General features: G+C 37.3%; 1 protein-coding gene and 1 pseudogene across 5 annotated transcripts; one reads left to right on the top strand and one right to left on the bottom strand.

Moving 5' to 3' along the window:
- The first annotated feature begins 1900 nt into the window (after positions 1 to 1900).
- On the top strand, positions 1901 to 8355 carry LOC113056066 (uncharacterized). Of its 5 annotated transcripts, none has more exons than XM_026222542.1 (8): positions 1901 to 2128; positions 2543 to 2577; positions 2674 to 2731; positions 2992 to 3078; positions 3530 to 3630; positions 4797 to 4892; positions 5043 to 5267; positions 5352 to 8355. In XM_026222542.1, exons 3-8 carry the CDS (start codon positions 2708 to 2710, stop codon positions 6352 to 6354), a joined length of 1536 nt encoding a protein of 511 aa, XP_026078327.1. In that variant the 5' UTR covers positions 1901 to 2128; positions 2543 to 2577; positions 2674 to 2707; the 3' UTR covers positions 6355 to 8355. The 5 variants fall into 5 exon arrangements, with proteins under 5 accessions (XP_026078327.1, XP_026078324.1, XP_026078326.1 ...); XM_026222539.1 differs by having other exon boundaries at positions 2368 to 2577; XM_026222541.1 differs by having other exon boundaries at positions 2368 to 2577; positions 2657 to 2731.
- A 633-nt stretch (positions 8356 to 8988) lies between these two features.
- LOC113056493 (arylsulfatase G-like) lies at positions 8989 to 15928 on the bottom strand (annotated as a pseudogene).
- Between the last annotated feature and the right edge of the window lie 4378 nt (positions 15929 to 20306).

The raw sequence follows: 20306 nt of genomic DNA, 5'->3' as shown, positions 1-20306 counted from the left end.
ACTCTGTTCGCTGCTCCTCGGCGCGTTGTGTCAGTGAGTCACGTGACGACACAAAAACGAATCACAGCAGAGCAGCAGGAGGGGGAGGAGTAGCAAAGTGGGCCAGGATGTGAAAGCAGCGTTTGCTCAGGATTGTAGAGGTAGAAGACACGAGCAAAATATAATGAACGTAGAGGAGAGATATTTAAATTAAAATATCGATTCAATTACAATTGTATCGATCCGATACCAATACCAGTGTTGGCATCGATACTATCGATATTTAGATCGATCCGCCCACCCCTACTTTTAAGTCTGTATTAGTCATACACGGGCTGTTAAGAACCCTCTCAGGACAGTTCGGATATTGCACTGAATCAGAAGTAAAAACTATATAAATACTGTTCAGCCTTGCACAGACTAGTCGTTTCGTGTCTTTACACATCTATGTATAGTCACGAGCCACAGGGTTTAATTTGGTTTTGTTTGTGTGTGTGTTTTTTTTACTCTCAAAGCCATGATTCCAATCCACTTCCATTATATGACTGACAGACTGAAACTTTGTTTGTGTTCTACTGAAGAACTGTAATATTGTAATACAATGAAACAAGGATTCTAAACCTTTATTCAGTGTTCAAGGGATCAGTTGCAAAATAAGTAGTCTATCAAGTCATCTAGTTTTTGTTTCTTTTGTAAAACTGGTCATAACTTTGCTTAAGTTGGTTACACAGGAAGTTGAATCCAAAGAAAATGATTGATTATCCCTTGGCTAACTGCTGTTCAGACTAGTTCTTAAAGCTGCGGTAGGTAACTTTTGATGCTAAAGCGGTTAATAAACAGAACTGCTTGCGTCTTGCGGAAGAACATCGTAGCCGGAACTACTTGTCCCTGTTTATGTCTATGAAGAATCACAAAGGTACTGGGTTACTCTGCCGCGGTACCCCCGAAGCAATCTAAAATAGTCAGAATATAAACACTTATTATAGGTGCACCCTAGTGATTCAGGACAAGCCAAAAACACGGTTTGGAAAATGGATTCATGGTGTACTCACTTATTATATACATTTTTCTAAATTTTGAGCACAAACAAAGTTACAGACCGCAGCTCTGATTGGTTATTTCTTACTGGGAGCAGATGACTTTCTGCAAATGGCAATAGGACCACTGGGAGGAGCCAGAAGAGATTGATATTTTCACAGATTATCTGTCTCATATTCTACTGTCAGGACATAATGACAGGTTTAACAAATATGTAAAAAATATATTTTTACAAAAGTTACCTACTGCAGCTTTAACAGAGGATAAATTTTGGCAATTGGCCCCAGATTTCAGGAAATAATTGCAAAACAGTGCATATTTAATTTCAAAAGTGAGACGACATACAGCTAAGAATGGTGACCCATACTCAGAATTTGTGCTTTGCATTTAACCCATCCAAAGTGCACACACATACACCGTGAACAGCCATTTATGCTGCGGCGCAGTAAGTCCTTGAGGTCACAGAAGTCGTGGTATTGCCAGCCCAAGACTCAAACCCACAACACTAGGGTTAGGAGTCAAACTCTCTAACCACTAGGCCACGACTTCCCTACGTCCTCTGCAGCTAATTTTTCATTTGCATATTTAAAAGCAACATTCCAGAAAAAAAAATTGTAATAAAAAACAGCTGCCTTGAACATGGGAAAGGATATTAGTTAAATGTTTACCACTGACCTGTAGTAAGTTGCTATAATTGTATTCTACAGAGAATACATTTTCGTTCCAGGGAAAATAAAAACAGTAGCCTACACATACAAGCTGTCTCTCAAAACCTAGTGACCCTACTTGCTCTTGTCTTGGTTTAGCATCAAAAGCATAATTCATAAGCAGACTAACAACGACCCGTGCCCTAGATGGCAGTATTTTACCTCAGCTTGTTTATATATTCACAGCTGAAGAAAAACGAAACTGATCACTTTACTCGCATACTCTCAATAGTGTTTTCACGTGTTTTTAATAATTGTAATCTCTTTTATCTGTATGGCTAATACCAGCTAAGTGACTTTAAGAAAAATCACAATTTGTCACTGACGGATGGGATGACGGTACGAATTTTACTCTATATTTTGACGTTCGCGTGAGCGTACAGACTGGAAAGAGAACTATTACAGTAAGTATCATGTAACATGTATCTTCTAGCTATTCTCTCGAGTAAGAAATGCTGCGAGACATATAACAGACATCAAGTTATCGAATTAAAACCCACTACACTAATGCCAAAGTATTCCTATACACAGGTTTGCTATACGTAACTTTTTCAGTTTCAGTGAATTTCCCTAGCAATCACGGGTAAATCTTATTATTGACCGCAAAACTGACAAATAATCATCATGATTAATGACTGTTTAGAGGAAGAGGAGGGGCAGATGATTCATCAGAGGAGTTGAAAGAGCAAGTCAGGAGATGTTTGTCTCTTTGATACTCAAATCAACAATTAGTGATGTTTTGGAGAGTAGACAGTACCAGGTCTATGGAATCTGATTTCTCCCTTTATGGATTTGTGAAAATATTTCCTTTCCTCAAGCTATGGAAAAACAAAGACAGAAAAGACACAACCATGTGAGTTAAAAAAACAAACAAACTAGCAAAACATGCATGATGAGGGATGTTCTGTCGTGGTTGATGACTCATGTTGCAGTGACTGGTTTTCCACAGATGTCCTTTGTGTCGTGTTACCTCTGGTAGGAGGATGATCAAAAGTCAAGAGCAGGATGTAAGATCTCTTTCTTATTCTATCCACTTTATCTGTGTGATGTGCAATGACAGATATGAATATTCCACTAAAGCAATGAGATCGTATGGGTTTAAGACATTGAGACATAGCAGATTACAAAACCGCTGATTTGACACAAGAGGTTATGCTGTTGATAACAATGGACCGCGGGATTGACTTTTTAAAGGTATAAAATGTCATAAATGTCTGATATTCGTATATTTTAATCTTGAAAATATTTCTCTAACTTTCTTACAAAGGAATTCTTTGCTGTGAGAGTTCAGGATCCTCGCGTTCAAAACGAAGGGTCGTGGATCTCATACGTGGACTTCAGAATTTTCCTTCATGTGAGTATTTTTGTCTCAAGGACTTAATGTATTACAAGATTACAATCTAATAATGTGACTCTTTCCAAGGGCCAAAGGCTCTGTAGTCCTGTTTTGGTTACAGTATTGGTGTTGATTAAATCACAGTCATGTCCTCATTTCATTACTGCTTTATGAGAGTTTTCTTGCTACGTGAGTTTTTTTATATTTTTATTTTTTATCCATTTTATTGTTTCATTTGAACACGATTTTCAATGAACACAGCTTGTGTATATTGATATCTAGAGGGCAGGGTGGGCTGTCTTTAATATACTGTACATAATACACCATATTATAACACAGTCTTAAAAACCTAATACTGGCCGAAATATCAGTCTTTTGCTAGTGTATATATGTTTTATTATGCTGTTGTTCAACGCATGTTTTTGTCTGCCCTTGTGTTATCTGGTCTGAATTTGGTTTCTGTCACCAGACAAACAGCAAAGCATTCACTGCCAAAACGTCCTGTGTGAGGCGGCGATACAGCGAGTTTGTGTGGTTGAAGAAAAAACTGCAAAAGAATGCTGGTTTGGTGTAAGTTTGTTTTTCACATATGTCTCAGCCAAAAAAAAAAAACATTATATATATATTTTTATATATATATATATATATATATATATATATATATATATATATACTGTATATATAAAAAAACATTCTGAAGGGTTCACAAACGTTTAAGCAGCACTTCATTTACAGTATATATTCAGAATGTTCTATATTTCTCCATAAATATGACCCAAAAGATCATCAGATTTTCACAAATCCTGAAAGTTGTCAAAGAAAATCCAATCAAACAAATGAGACAAAAATATATAATTTGTCATTTATTTATTCTGGAAAATGATCCAATAGAACATATCTGTGAGTGGCAAAAGTTTGTGAATCTCTAGGATTAGCAGTGAATTTGAAGGCGAAATTAGGTTTTTTGATTGTGAGTGAGTGACGTGACATTCAGCCGAGTATGCTGACCCATACTCATGCTCTGCATTTAACCCATCCAACACACACAAACCGTGAACACACACCCGGAGCAGTGGGCAGCCATTTATGCTGCAGCGCCTGGGGAGCAGTTGGGGGTTCGGTGTCTTGCTCAAGGGCACCTAAGTCATGGTATAGCTGGCCCGAGATTCGAACCCACAACCCTAGGGTTAGGAGTCAAACTCTCTAACCACTAGGCCACTACTTCCCCACAGTCAGTGGGATGACTGTCAGGTGTCAGTGTGTGACCTGTTTTATTTAAAGAACAGGAATCTATCAAAGTCTGATCATGTTTGTGGAAGTGACTCATGACATGAACAAAGGAGGTCTTTGAGGACCTCAGAAAAAGAGTTGTGCAGTGCAGGCTGGAAAAAGGTTACAAAACCATCTTTACATTTTTTAGACTCCACAATTCCATAGTCAGACAAATTGCATTCCAGCATAAGAACCTTACCATCTGTGAAACATGGTGGTGGTTTATCATGGTTTGGGCCAGGATGAATTCTGTATTATAATATACCTGCAAATTCTAAAGGAAAATGTCAGGACACCTGTCCAAGAACAAAATCTTGAGAGTTGTCATGCAGCAAGACAACCACTCCAAGCACACAGAATAGCCATGCAATAGGGAGTTTTTCTGCATTGTTTTCTTTTTTCTTTTTTTGATATTCCATCTTTTTTGTCTCATTAGAGCTAACACATCGTTGTATTTCCCACAGGCCTGTTCCTGATCTGCCCAAAAAGTCTTTCTTTTCATTTATTAATGATGAATTCATTGAAAGGAGGAGGAAAGGTCTTCAGAGCTTCTTGGACAAGTCAGTTCTAGAGTTTTATTTAAAATCATCTGGTTATTGCTTCTTACAAAACATAAGAAAATGGGAGAACTAAAAATAGAATCGAATACAGAATGGTTCATTTTAACACGCAATTTTCTTGAAATGAATTGCTTTCGTCTTCCTGTACAGAGTGCTGCACATGACCGTATGTCTGTCAGATAGCCAGCTCCATCTTTTCCTGCAGACTCAGCTTCCTGTCAAGCACATTGAGGACTGTGTGCAGGGTCACACCCCTTACACTGTGACAGAAGCCATTCTGACTTACGCTTCCTCTAACCGTGGCTGGGTGCAGGAGGAAGGGGGCGGGGCCCAAGAATTATGGCCTACCCCTGTTCCATATGAATCTGTAGAGAGGTAAAAACCAGTTGCAATGACACAAAGCCCATGCTAATGTAACATTAAGATTACCTTCTCCTAATGATATACATCTCTTTACAGCCCTGCTCCTCACCTGCCTTCATTACAAAAACCTGGAGCCACATCCAGCGGACCTTTAAATGAACTTACAGTTGTTTTAGACTCCGAGTCGAGACCAAGTGATGCAGAACAGACTGAACTTGACATGAAGGAGGGAATTGGCCATGAACAGCTGCCTCAAGAGGGAGAGAGTTACATTACATTAGTAGTTGAAGTCCACCCGAACCGTGTTACTGTTGAAACTGAGGAAGAGGATGAACAGATTGGATCAAAAGAAACGCAAAGGCTTGATAGCGATGCCAAAGATCTACAAAATTATGACTGTGACTGTCTTGCTCCACCGATAGATGGACTCATTGAAGACAAGATTCAGCATGGAGATGCATGCAATGAAGAAGATCTTGATCAAGAAAGAACTGTTGTCGAAGATGCACTAGACATTACCTCACTAGATGGAGTCATCAATAAAGAGATTCATGATGATTTCAATGATCTGAAGAAGGAAATTCAAGATGTCGGACCTGAACAGGACAGCGATGTGAGACAAGCCTCTGACAAGGTCCTTCATGAAGAAGATCCTGGAGTAAGGATCCATAATAATGAAGTTACTATGGATCTCAGTGCTGTCGAGGAAGACGATGTTGAGAAGGTACATGAAACCGCAGCTTCCACTTTAAAAGATGTTGCACTCCATGATGCTTTTGAGGAGAACACACCAGATATTGATGGTCATGATAAAGCTGGTATAACAGAGGAAGATGCAACCCAGGAGAATGGAGTCAGTGATGAAGATTGCAGCGATGATGCTGCTGTTCAGGAAGAGAATGAAAGGCATGTCGGGGAAGTGAACAAGCTCAACGCAAAATGTTTTCAGCCTAGCAGTGCCATTTTGATACTTGAAGGAATTGAGGAAGCAGTGAGCACGCGAATGGCCCTCGTGACAGAGACTGTCAGTAACCATGATGCAAATACTGCTGATGTCAACACCCTTGTTTTACACGCCATCGAGATTGATACAATCTAATGTCACAAGATGGACGGTCATATAATCATCAATGCTCATCAAAAAAATACAAAAAAAGTTACAGTCATAGATTGGACACCGTGTTCAAGGAGTCCTACCTTCGCCTCTTTTCCAGTTATCATACAAAACGTTTTTATCCAAATAAGTGTGTGCATGTAACTATAAAGGGAGGAACACATTTAAATTTGCTTATTGCATTGATCAACCAATGTTGACGTGTTCATACTTTACAGAAGATACTCTGAATGGTTAGATGGGCTGTAGTTTTTCCCTACAAACAATGTGATCAAACAGAAATAATGCACTGACCAATGTGCCAATCAGGATTGTGAGCAAACTGCACATGCAACGAATAGTTAGGAATCCATGGTAGCGGGCAAGAAAAAGCAGTGCACATCACTATGGCACCTTGATTCTAAAATTCTCCATTCTTAATAAAAAATATTTCTGTGTTCGTATGATTTTAGCAACAGCAATTAACCCATGACATGTAGCTGATCTATTTTAGCATTTTCAAAACCCGATTTTAACTGACATGTCACTTTCTAAGGCACTTCCCTTTTTCCATCCAACTGTAAAAACATGTTGCTCACAGGTGTTTGTTCTACTGGAACTTTTAGGTAATTCAAGGGATAGTTCACCCCAAATTGGAAAATTTTCAATATTTATTCACCCTCATGTTCTTCAGAACCTAAATTACTTTTGGAATTATTTTCCAGTATTTGGAAACAAGTCTGTTTTTTCTGTCCAATGTTGTTGTGGGCCCATTGTACAGTTGAAACATTCTTCATACTATCATCTTAAATAAATTTCAGAAGGGAAGAGGAAAATGTGAGTAAATTATGACTTTTATAAATTTTCATTTTGGGATGATTGATCATTTTATTATTATTAAAATGCATTGGTATATTTAGTGCAGGTGGCTAATGGCTGTTAAATTTAATTTTTAAATTCAGGGTCTTTGGTTTTTAATTTCCTTGTTTCTTAATTTATGTTGAAAACACTAATTTCCATACAGAAACTTTGTGAGCTAAGGAAAATAACCCACATGTGTAAGAAATTACAGTGCACATTGATAACAATAATAATATATTTTATTTTCCCCATCCTGACAATGTTGTACTAGGTCAAGTAAGCTGCTTTTTTACTGTTCTTCTAGATTCTGCTGTGATGATGTGTTCAGGGGCTGCTTGTAATACTTATGGGAACAGAAATACTGTATACTCAAAAGGGAATTGTTTGTTGGTTAAAAGGAAAGGATACTTCTTTATTTTCTTAGATATGGTGATCTCTTATTACACACATCAGGTGTTGTTGTGCTTTTTTTTTTCTTCTTTCAGATCAGCACAGTAAGACCATTGTGAATGCACATCATCATTACAAATTCATAGCATCCTAAATTGTTTGATTTTCAAGGATTTAAGCTAACAGTTTTAACAGTGGTTCTGTATTTTATTTTAAGTTGTGAATAGTTTAAGAACATCTCAGTTGGCTCTAGTCGTAATGTGTCATTATGGTTCATTTAAAAGAGCCACATCTGTCGGTCTAAACTACATTCTGCATGAGTCTGAGAACAGGTGTTCCTCACTGTATCAATGTTTGGATTCTCCAATGTGCTTATTAACAGCAAACAAATAAAAGAATGAGGTGGAAATTAAACGAAATGTCTACTGATTCACCTGAGGGAACACGTTGGAAATGATGAGTGCATTCACAATACAAAACAATAACAGTATTTTAACTGACCAGATAAGTTTAAAAATGCCATTGGACAGTTCAACCAATGGAAATTGGACTACATTTAAACAGCATTTTGAAATGAATTATTTCATATGTATGTTCAAATGTATGAGAAATGCAGGAATCTGTTATAGTAATGTTTGTCATTTTATTTCAGAAACATTGTTAGATTCATGTCAGAAATGCTGGTAATATAATGAATGATTTTAGTTTTTTTGGTGGTGATTGACAGTCATGTGATAAGTTAATACATTTAGTAATTAACTAAACAGTAATGTCAGTTTCTTAATTTTGAATCAATCCAATAATAAGTTATGCAGTTACAGTTATGACAAAGTATTACCACAAGATGGAGACATGGTATCAAACTAGGGAAAGTGAAAGTCATTCCCCATATTTGTTATTGATACAAAACTCAAAACATAAATAAATCATATTTCCATCTATTTTTATTTGCATCTCATACAATCATATGTTTTAACTGTCTAAAATATATGCTTCCCAAATATAAAGGTACCTATAAAATTATAGACATCGTGTTTTTCCCCATTGTACTAAAGACTACTTGGTATTTGGTTACTATGTATTTTTATATCCACTTTTACAGTAATGTGAGGTGCACAAACCTTTAAAACAGAATAAAACTGATTTTTCATAATAAAGAAACATCTCATGATTCATTGAGATTACCCCCTTACAGGCCCCTGGGGTGTGACCCCATTTTGATAACACCTGGGGCCAGTTGCATAAACTGCTTAGACTAATCTTAAAAAATTAGTCATCTAATTTTTTTTTTCTTCAAGAAAATTAGATTTGCCCAATTTAAGTCAGAAAAATAAGGCTAATTACTTCTTGGCTAACTGTTAGTTGATTAAACTATTTCTTAAGACACAGTCTTAACATAGTGGCTATGTTTATGCAGCTGGCCCCTGTTCTTGCTCGAACTGCAACATCTTGGAATCTATATTTTCCTGTTACAGAAACTTAGCATCACACATCAACAACATATCTTCTTAGTAATCTAGTGTGGTTTTCTGGGACACTGGGTTCAATATTTGAACTATGCTCATCCCAGTGTAGGAAAAAAAACAGTGCTTTCGATAGGTTTATGTGATCTTACCCTTTAACAAACAGTGCTCAGAGTTCAAGGCTGAGCGTGACTGACTTCATTTTAAACTGTGGCACCGACAGGCAGGGTTGTGTGGCTGGCAGCAGGGGACTGCAGAAGGAATCACGGTGTAGTCGGCCAATGATACCTTATCTGTGGTGTCCCATAGCAGAGCCTCCCTCTCTCTCCACTTCCTTCAGGACAGATCTGTACTCGGAGGGGTCCCTCTGCCTCCTCCTGTGAGAGGTCAGATATCAGAGGGGTTCATGATAATGCTGTTGTCCACTTCCTCCACTGCATGTCACTGATCCACCTGAGAGAGCACATCACAACCATTATACCAACCAATACCAGCATAGTAACAGTCATTTCACAGATGCCATTGGACAGTTCATACATGGGAGCACTCATAGTAGATTCCACGTTCGATGTTACATTACATTTTTAAACAAGAAATAATTAGTTTAAAATATGTCTATTTATTTGTCAATTTTAATAAAATGGTATTTCTTCATTTATTTCACTGATACAAAAAAATTATATAATTATATTTATTTATCCATTAATTATTTTGTATTTATTATTTACTGTTAAATGTAACTATATTTTTAAACATGAATTAAATAAATACTTTTTATGTTTATCAATTTTAAAACGTGACTTTTTTGATCGATCAAATTTTGATAAGTGTTATTTTATAATTGTTAAAAACCAATAAACTTTCAATTTAAAAAAATGTGATGTTTTAGTTTATCTGTGTGAATTAAAATATAAATTTAAACAAATTAAATCAACTGTTTAAAATATAAACCAAAAAATACAATTAAGTAGTTTAAACTAAATCTAAGTCAATGTCAATTAAAAATATATATTTATTTACAGTTGTCACAATCTCTAGCTGGAGTTCCCATGAGCTTCAATAGAGGGCACTCCATTACAGACTCTTGCCTCTTTTCCAAAGACTTCATTCCCCATAATCCTTTGCCTGGACTCATTATCACTGATTGCATTCACACATGGCTGCATCCGAAAACTTTGGCAGGTGACTTGCTGCCTTGCTGTCTAATCAGTCAATGACTTTGCAGGCAGCGTTTTTGCCCAGACACCTCATGAAACGGATTACGGACAGGCTTCTGAGGCAGAGTAATGGTTTAATGATCTACAGCAAAATATAGAGAGCTTTGGTGATAACTAAGTGGATATTTCATTACTGCAATATTAATTTCTCGCTAGAAATTACATAAAAAGTGGAAAACGTTGTTCCGTAACATACATTTACAGACAAACTGTGACGACCGACTGCAACTTTCAGACGCCATCTTTATTTTTTGGCTTAACTGTCACAGAATGGAACGCACGGGATTTTGGGATATCAAAGACAGCGAAGGATACATCTATGCTGCCTTCAAAAACCGGCCAGATGAAGGCATCTCAGAAGACAGGAAATGAAGCTGACATTGATTTAGGACGTGCCTTGATGCCTTCCTACCTTGGAATGCGACCTCCGAAGGCAGCATTTTTCAGTTTTCGGATGCAGCCAATGTAAAGCCTGGTATCTCTCTTTTACATTATTCAATATTATTTGTTTAGCCCTAGTTCCTGTGGTTTTCTGAGTTTACGTGTTCCCCGTTGCCTTCCTTCTTTTTGACCCTGGACTTTTCCTCATTTTATGATCATTTGCTGCCTGCCCCGACCTTTTGCTTGCGTATTGGATTACCCTTTTGTCTGCCTAGGGCTGGACAATAATGCAGTATCAATATGTATCACAATATACATTTATTCAGTAATGGTGATATGATTTTTAAACACATTTCCAATATTTTGATATACATTATCAATATTTTCCATACACTGATTTATTTGTGGTGTTTGACTGTTGAATAAATATGAGCACTGCACATTTTAAAATCAAAACACGTTACGGGTGTTTTATATGAATGTATCTCTGAAGGGAAAGGACTTTCTTCAGAAAAGTTTTGATGGCATTTTCATTTTATCTAATAAGAAGCATTGATAAGTAGAGCTGATTTGATTATTGATTTGATTGTTTGTGATCGTAGCTCCGTGTAGCTTTGTTTTTTCTCTAGAATCTTTATCTTACTATCACTCTCTGTTGTTTAAAGTGATAAAATATAACTTAATTCCCTTCATATTTTTTGATATTATCTATCAGTCTTACCTGATTAATTTGATCGTTCACTTTTATTTTAAACCTATGAGTGCAGCGCACCTGCATTGCGTTAGCACTCGTTAGCTTGTCATTAGCGTTTCCATTCGTACCTATCACTATTTTCTTTTCTCCTCTCCTCTCTCTCATTACTCCCTCTCTCTCCAGTTTTCATCAAACAACTGTGGTAAGAATATTTCATTAAGCACGGTGAGTAATGGCTTCTCCTGCTATTGTTATTTGCACCTATTGCCACATGTACAGTTTATCTATCTCTGGTGCTGATGAGGAATTCACATGTGATAAATGCAGGCAAATAGTTAGGCTGACAGAGAAGTTACAGAATTAGAGACACGCGTCCAAACTTTAATTGAGGACAGTAAGAATGTGAGGGCTCTAGATACAGCTTTGGATGCGTCTAGCTCAGGGAGTTCTGTACATTGTTCGGTTCCAGCAACAGAGCCCCCGCAGCAGGGCAACTGGGTGACAGTGAGGCAGCATAGTCTTGGTTCAAAACACCACTCTTCTGTTCCGATCAAGACATTAAACAGGTTCTCCCCACGCAGTGATGCACCCACTGAGAAACCTGATGAAAGTACTCTAGTTATTGGTGATTCTATTGTACGGAACATGAATATAGAGACACCAGCCACCATAGTCAAAGGTTTACCGAGAGCCGGAGTGCCTGACATCTTGGCAAATTTAAAAGTGCTGGGTAATGCTAAATGTAAATACAGTAAGATTGTTATTTACACCTACGCTAATGATGTTCGACTTCGCCAGTTGGAGATCACTAAAAATAAGATTAAAGAGGTGTGTGAACTTGCAAGCAAGTCAGACACTGTTATATGCTCTGGTCCCCTCCCCGCTTACCGTGGTGATGAGATGCATAGCAGATTGTCATCACTCAATGGCTGGATGTCTAAGTGGTGCCCACAGAATAACATAGGTTTCATAGACAATTGGACAAGCTTTTGGGGCAGACCTGACCTGTTGAAAAGAGATGTTCTCCATCCCCCCTGGGGTGGCTCCGCTCTTCTCTCTAAAAATATGGCACATAGTCTTAGAGTTTGTACTTGACTAACTGGGGCCAAGGTCAGGAAGCAGAAAGACTGGCTAAACAGACTGTCTGCTAGCCACCTCACGTCACAGAAGTTAATTTTCAGCACATAGAGACTCTCTCACCTAGATATCACACTATACAGACTCTGTCTGTTTCATGAACTAGAAAATACAATTTAAGAGTAACAATTTAATTGAGGTTCAACAAATAAATAACAGATGCAATACGGATAAACAAATGATAAAGCTTGGCTTATTGAATATCAGATCCCTTTCTACGAAACCACTTTTTGTTAATAATATGATCACTGATCATAATCTAGATGTGCTCTGTTTGATGGAAACCTGGCTAAAACCTGATGATGACATTATTTTAAATGAGTTTACCCCCCAAGATTACTGTTATAATCATGAGCCACGTCCAAAAGGCAAAGGGGGAAGTGTTGCTTCAATTTATAACAATGTTTTCAAGTTTTCTCAGAGGGCAGGGTTCAAGTATAACTTGTTTGAAGTAATGGTGCTTCATATAACATTATCCAGAGAAACAAATGTTAATGATAAATGCCCTGTGATGTTTGTACTGGCTACTGAATACAGGCCACCAGGGCACCATAAAGACTTTATTAAAGAGTTTGCTGATTTTACATCCGAGTTAGTGCTGGCTGCAGATAAAGTTTTAATAGTTGGTGATTTTAGTATCCATGTTGATAGTGAAAAAGATGCATTGGGATCAGCATTTATAGACATTCTGAACTCTATTGGGGTTAGACAATACGTCTCAGGACCCACTCATTGTCGAAATCATACTCTAGATTTAATACTGTCACATGGAATTGATGTTGATGGTGTTGAAATTATACAGCCAAGTAATGATATCTCAGATCATTATTTAGTTTTGTGCAAACTTCATATAGCCAAAACTGTAAATTCTACTTCTTGGTACAAATATGGTAAGACTGCATTGTAAATAATCATCCTGATTTATCCGAATTCTTTAGCTATCCAAAACCTCAGAACAACTTGATGATGTAACAGAAACTATGGACTCTCTCTTTTCTAACATTTTAAATACAGTTGCTCCTTTACGCTTAAGGAAGGTTAAGGAAAACAGTCTGACACCGTGGTATAATGAGCATACTCGCACCCTAAAGAGAGCAGCCCGAAAAATGGAGCGCAGCTGGAGGACAACAAAACTAGAGGTATTTCGTATTGCTTGGCAGGAAAGTAACCTATCCTACAAAAAAGCATTAAAAACTGCTAGATCCGATTACTTTTCTTCTCTTTTAGAAGAAAACAAACATAACCCCAGGAATTTATTCAATACAGTGGCTAAATTAACTAAAAATAAAGCATCAACAAGTGTTGACATTTCCCAACATCACAGCAGTAATGACTTTATAAACTGCTTTACTTAGATATTAATTAAATACTATTAGAGATAAAATTGTAACCATTTAGCCATCAGCTACAGTATCGCATAAGACAGTGCATTATAGACCCCCTGAGGAACAGTTCCACTCATTCTCTAATATAGGAGAGGAAGAATTGTATACAAGTAAACAAACTACAGCTAGTCCAAAATGCAGCAGCAAGAGTTCTTACTAGAACCAGGAAGTATGACCATATTAGCCCGGTTCGGTCAACACTGCACTGGCTCCCTATCAAACATCGTACAGATTTTAAAATCTTGCTTATTACTTATAAAGCCCTGAATGGTTTAGCACCTCAGTATTTGAATGAGCTCTTGTTACATTATAATCCTCCATGTCCGATGCGTTCTCAAAACTCAGGCAATCTGATAATACCCAGAATATAAAAATCAACTGCGGCAGATCCTTTTTCTATTTGGTGCCTAAACTCTGGAATAACCTACCTAACATTGTTCGGGAGGCAGACACACTCTTGCAGTTTAAATCTAGATTAAAGACCCATCTCTTTAACCTGGCTTACACATAACACACTAATATGCATCTAATATCCAAAGCCGTTAAAGGATTTTTAGGCTGCATTAATTAGGTAAACCGGAACCGGGAACACATGCCATAATACCCTATGTACTTGCTACTTCATTAGAAGAATGGCATCTAAGCTAATATTAGTCTGTTTCTCTCTTATTCCGAGTTCACCGTAGCCACCAGATCCAGTCTTTTCTTTCACAGGAAACAGATGATTCTGCACAATCTGACTTTGCTGCAGCCTGGAATTGAACTACTGATTTTGTCTGGTCAGAGGAGAACTGGCCCCCTGACTGAGCCTGGTTTCTCCCAAGGTTTTTTTTCTCCATTCTGTCACTGATGGAGTTTCGGTTCCTTTCCACGTCACCTCTGGCTTGCATAGTTAGGGTCACTTCATTTACAGTGATATCATTGACTTGATTGCAAATGATTGCACAGATACTATTTAAACTGAACTGAGAAGATGACATCACTGAATTCAATGATGAACTGCCTTTAACTGTCATTTTGCATTATTGTCACACTGTTTTCCTAATTAATGTTGTTCAGTTGCTTTGACGCAATGTTTTTTGTTTAAAGCGCTATATAAATTAAGGTGACTTGACTTGACAAGAGACTCTGAAGACAGAAAACAAGAATTTGCAGAAAGCCAGTTAGAGCAAATTTCACAAAAGTTTTTTGGTCTATGAAGTGGTGTGTCATCCAAGCAAACTGTACCTTATGCCCTGTGTCAGAGTCGCTGAGCAGAATGTTAGTTATATCAATGCCGTCATAGCGTCAATCTGATGGTGGTTTTAAACCATCATTGTATACACTAGCCAGGAAGAGGATAGTTGGAAAGATATCCAGACTAATAAGATGTTAAAGCCAGTTGTCATACAGTGAAAACAAACAATCATGCTTCACAATGTTCATCATTTTCCAGTAACTCAGCAGGGCTCTGCTGGTGCTGTTGGGTTTGATCTTCTTAGGCCATGCGACCACTGTGGGAACTATGACCTCCTTCCCATGTGGTTCTCTTGGCTGAGCCACCACCTGCTCCAAAGAATGAAAACAGAGTATTACATGATAATTCAATTAGTGGGTTTGTTATCTAAAACAACTGGAGAGATGTCATAAGTAAGCATGAAATCAGCAACAAACAAAAAAAGATTCGGTTCTTCATTCATTAAAATATCTTGTTATAGAAATGACACTTTAAAATATTTTCAATAAGGGAGACTATAAAGTAAACATTTCATATGACAGTTTCTGCATTACCTCTGCTTAGCTGCCACTTTCCAACAAAAGGCCCAACATGCTCAGCAAACTGGCATTTATGTTCCCAAGGGCCATTGTCACCATAGAAATTGATGCATTGTATAGAGAGTAAGCAAAGTTTTAACTTACTAACTATCAGCTTAAAGTGTAATACGTGTAAAACAACTCACCAGTGAACAATATTAATGTGTTTTCCAACTGCTCAGTGCTGACCATCTGCATGAGTGTTCCCACCAAAGAGTCCGTGTCACTGAGGCTGCCTGTATAAGGGTCTTGTGTCATAATATTTAGGAAGGAGTTATGGAACAGTGGGACATGCATGTGAGCAAGAGCCACTTACAGTAGGAACAGCTGCTTCTTAGAAAAGCTACACAGACACATTAACACAAAACATATGATATTACATTAACATGCAAACTGTACAATAACAGAAGGAAGGTTTGTTATAGAGAGGCACAGTGTAGCGGTACAATTGTGAAATATTTAAGGTTTAAGGTTTTCTATTTTATTATAATTTAATGTAATTTATTCCTGTGATGGCAAAGCTGAAAGGGGGGGTGAAATGCTCGTTTTCACTCAATATCCTGTTAATCTTGAGTACATATAGAGTAGTACTGCATCCTTCATAAATCCAAAAAGTCTTTAGTTTTATTATATTCATAAGAGAAAGATAGTCTGTACCGATTTTTCCTGGAAAAACACGACCGACTGGAGGCGTGACATGTGGGCGGAGCTAAAGAATCACGAGCGCCAGTAGGCTTTTGCGTTGAGAGCGTTTGGAAGGTGTGACATTATTGTGAGGACAAAACCATCATCCAAAACAAACCATGGCTAACAGTCAGATTCAGACGTTTATTTATGATCCAGAATCAGATCCCGAGGCTGAAACTGAACGAAAGCAGCAGCAGCAACGACTCGCTCCGAGCGGGGCTCGAACCCGGGTCTCTGGCATGGGAGAGGACGCACTAACAAGGAGGCAGAGATATTTGAAGCAGTTTTACTCACCGCCTGCGGTTCCAACACATGATCGTGACCCTTTTTCCTTGGGATTGCATCATCCTTAAGAAATAAACGATACGCAAATCCCTCGTCAAACTGGGCCTTGTGAACAAGCATCTTCGAAATGCAGGGAAAAAACAAAAACACTTGCACAGCTCCGTTGATGCTCTGTAAAAATAAACTCCATTCACTGATCCCTTAATGCTGTTTTTTTTTTTTTGTAATCTGTGCAGGGTTGTCTTGCCCTGGCAACCAAAAACACACTTCTTTTGTGACTTTTCGCGACGCTCTCGCTTTGATCAGTGAAATGTCTGTGCTGCTCAGCCTCGCTATACGGGAGAGCGCTCTCTTCCGGCAGAAGTGCCCTTAGGACCCATATAAGGAAATTCCGCTCCATCTAACGTCACACAGAGCCGTACTCGAAAAAAACTTTCCGAAACTGTGACAAACCGGAAGGAGTATTTTGGGAACAAAAATACTCCTTCAAATGTACAACTTAATTTTTGAAACTTTGTCCATGTTTAGCATGGGAATCCAACTCTTTAACAGTGTAAAAAAGTCAGTATGCATGAAATAGCATTTCACCCCCCCTTGAAATATCTCCAGTCTACAGCCGCCGATCCTTCAGAAATCGTTTGGATATTTTTGTGAAAATGGAGAAGATTACTAATGCACACAAACTGTAAACACACACAAACAAACAAAAATAATACCAAAATCCTACAGTATTATAATATTGTGATGACTAAATTCACTATTCATTACTGGCCCTAACATGAAAATAACTGATTTTTTTTTAAATGTCAGTACATTATATTGATTTAAAGAGATTTATATGTGGACTGCAGTGATACTAGCTTTAAAAAACAGTAACAGCTCTCGATTGTCTGTACATGTACACAGCTGAAATGACAAATAGATGAGACTTGGTTGCACACAGCCCAACAGATGATGATCTATCCTTGGACTGTGTCAAAGGTCAACACTGCAACTTCGCCTGCCCAGTAAACTTGTTTACAGACTAGAGACTTTGTATTGACTGATCAAAGTCCCCTGTGAGTCACAAAATTGTTTTTATAATCCATTTTTAATCAAGAATGTTTTTGGCTTCACACGTAATACTGAGCCTAAAACCTGTTTAAGACCTTTTGATTTCAGACATATTTTACCAGGACGTTCAAGAGGTTTAATAACCTTTAAAGAGCCAGTAAGATGAAAATTCTAAGCTTCATATCACTGTTTATAAGTCCTGTACAATAGGTTTAAACCCATCCAAGGTTAAAAAACATTGTCATTTTGTCAAAATATCATTTTAAAATACCTAAATTCCCAGAGATCCCAAAACGGTTCGCGCGAAGCTGTTCAAAAGATTCAGTTTCCTTAAACCCCACCTTTCGGTAGAATACTGTATTCTGATTGGTCAACTGACAGTCAGTTTTGATTGGTTGTTCCGCACACAACTTCATGGTAAACAATGCGTTAGCATCTTTTTGGGGTGAATTATGTCTTATGGTACACTGTAGCCCCCAGATCCAGTACATATCCAGCCCAGATGGTGGATCAGCACCTAGAGACGACCTCTACAGCCCTGAATTTCAGCGAAGACCAGAATAACTAGATGAGCCCCCGAGACAGATCCCCAGTGAAGACCTCGTCTCCTAGACTCTCACAAGGTTTTTTCTCCATTCTATCACCAGTGGGGTTTTGGTTCCTTGCCTTTGTCGCCTCTGACTTGCTTAGTTGGGGAAACTTAATTTCCTGCGATAACGTCGACTTCAACATCGTCAATCGACATCATTGAATTAAATGATGAACTGCATTTAACTGAAAATTCTCTGTTTACTATTGTCATTTTGCATGATTGACACTCTACTCTATTAAATACTGTAAAGCTGCTTTGACACAATGTGTATTGTTAAAAGCACTATATGAATAAAGGTGACTTGACTTGTTGGTAGGTGAGAAGTTCAGACAGATATGATTGTGATACACCATTTAACGCTTTAAAAACAAATAATATATTTTTTAATGGATCCTATACTGCACCAGTAACCAGTGAAGAGATGCTTGGACCGGGGAAATGCTTTCCTTTCTCCTAGTGACAGTCAGTAACCTTGCTGCTGTATTCTGTACCAACTCCAAGTAATACAATGATGAATGGTTGAGAACCATATAAAGAGGATTGCAATAATCTAGTCTAGAAGCAATAAATGCATGGATAACTGTCTCCAAATCCTTAAGCTCAGTTTTGTGTCAAAAATCACCCCAGGTTTTAGCTAAAGGATGAATATTTTATGACTAAAAAAAATCTAGATTACTATTAGAGATATTAGAGACAGCAACAGGAGGTCCAAAGACAACAATCTCAGGTTTGCTTTCATTTAATTGGAGAAAGTTTCTTTGCAGTCCAGCATTTGATACCTTAGAAACATTTTAAAAAGTCAGAATAAGAGTTATCAGAGCTAAGAGGGACGTACATCTGGGTTTCATCAGCATAACAGTGATACAAAATATTATATTTCCTCATCATAGAACCAATAGCAGATAAGATCAAAATAAAATAGGTCCCAACAGGGACCCCTGAGGTAACCCACATGTGAGTGGTGCAGAGGGGGAGGATACATTTCAAATTGTAACCTTTAATGATCTATCCTAAAGGTATGAAAAGAACCATTCCAATGTCATGCTCCGATACCAACTTCATCCTCTTATACGATTAAGAAGGGTAGCATGATCAACTGTCAAATGCAGTCTAATGTCAAGTAATCTTACCATACAAAAGCACCTATAATTAACATAATCAAGCACAAAACTGTGTCATGCATGGACAAACTATAGGCTAACGATAACACTGGCTTTTGCCCTTGTGATTAATCAGTCCAGAGAACAGAAGCAGTAAACAGAATCCAAACTGTGCCCTTTTTAAATGCTGTATCTAAAAAACAAGACCTTTAAATTATTTTTTATTTGACACAGTATTATTAATACTCTGATTGCTACTTAAGATATTAAAAAAATATATAAAATTTGTTACTTGAAATAAAACAAATGTTAATTGAAATTAAATATTAAAAACATTTCTCATTTTCATTTAGTTTAACCTGAAATTGAACCTGTACTAATATGTAATATAACTCAAACTAAAACTGAAATAGAAAATAAATAGACAGATTTAAAAATGACAAAACACACTACAACATTACTTAAACTTTAAAAAATATAATTAAGACAAAAAAATAAAAACAAATTATGAATTCAAATAAAAAAAAATATGAATAAAAAATGAATAAAGTAGGGGGCCAACTGATCTCAAACTCATAATTTTTGTATAAAAAACAAATGCATTAACTTGGACTTCCATTATAAAAGCAGTCTAAAGGGGAAGAAAAAGAATGATTGATACAAATTGACCTGTGTACTTAACAGTGGTTTTTGTTTATTTTGTCCTAATTTAACCCCTTCAAGAACATGCCTTGGTTTAGGATGGCTAGGGCTGCTGGGCCAGATTTATTGTTTTTAATGTTTTTGGTTTGTGTTTTGGGGGCTTTGTTTTTTTTTTTTTTTTTGTATATCTGAGGGTTTGTTTTGTTGTTATGTCACTAAAATTTTTGTTTGTTTAATCATTAATTTAATACCTAGCTTTAAATTTATGTCTATGAAT

This window comes from Carassius auratus, chromosome 37 (assembly GCF_003368295.1).
Source record: "Carassius auratus strain Wakin chromosome 37, ASM336829v1, whole genome shotgun sequence".
In the NCBI taxonomy this organism is placed as follows: domain Eukaryota; kingdom Metazoa; phylum Chordata; class Actinopteri; order Cypriniformes; family Cyprinidae; genus Carassius; species Carassius auratus.
The sequence above is the reverse complement of the archived record's forward strand: the minus strand, read 5'-3'. Positions and strand labels throughout refer to the sequence as shown.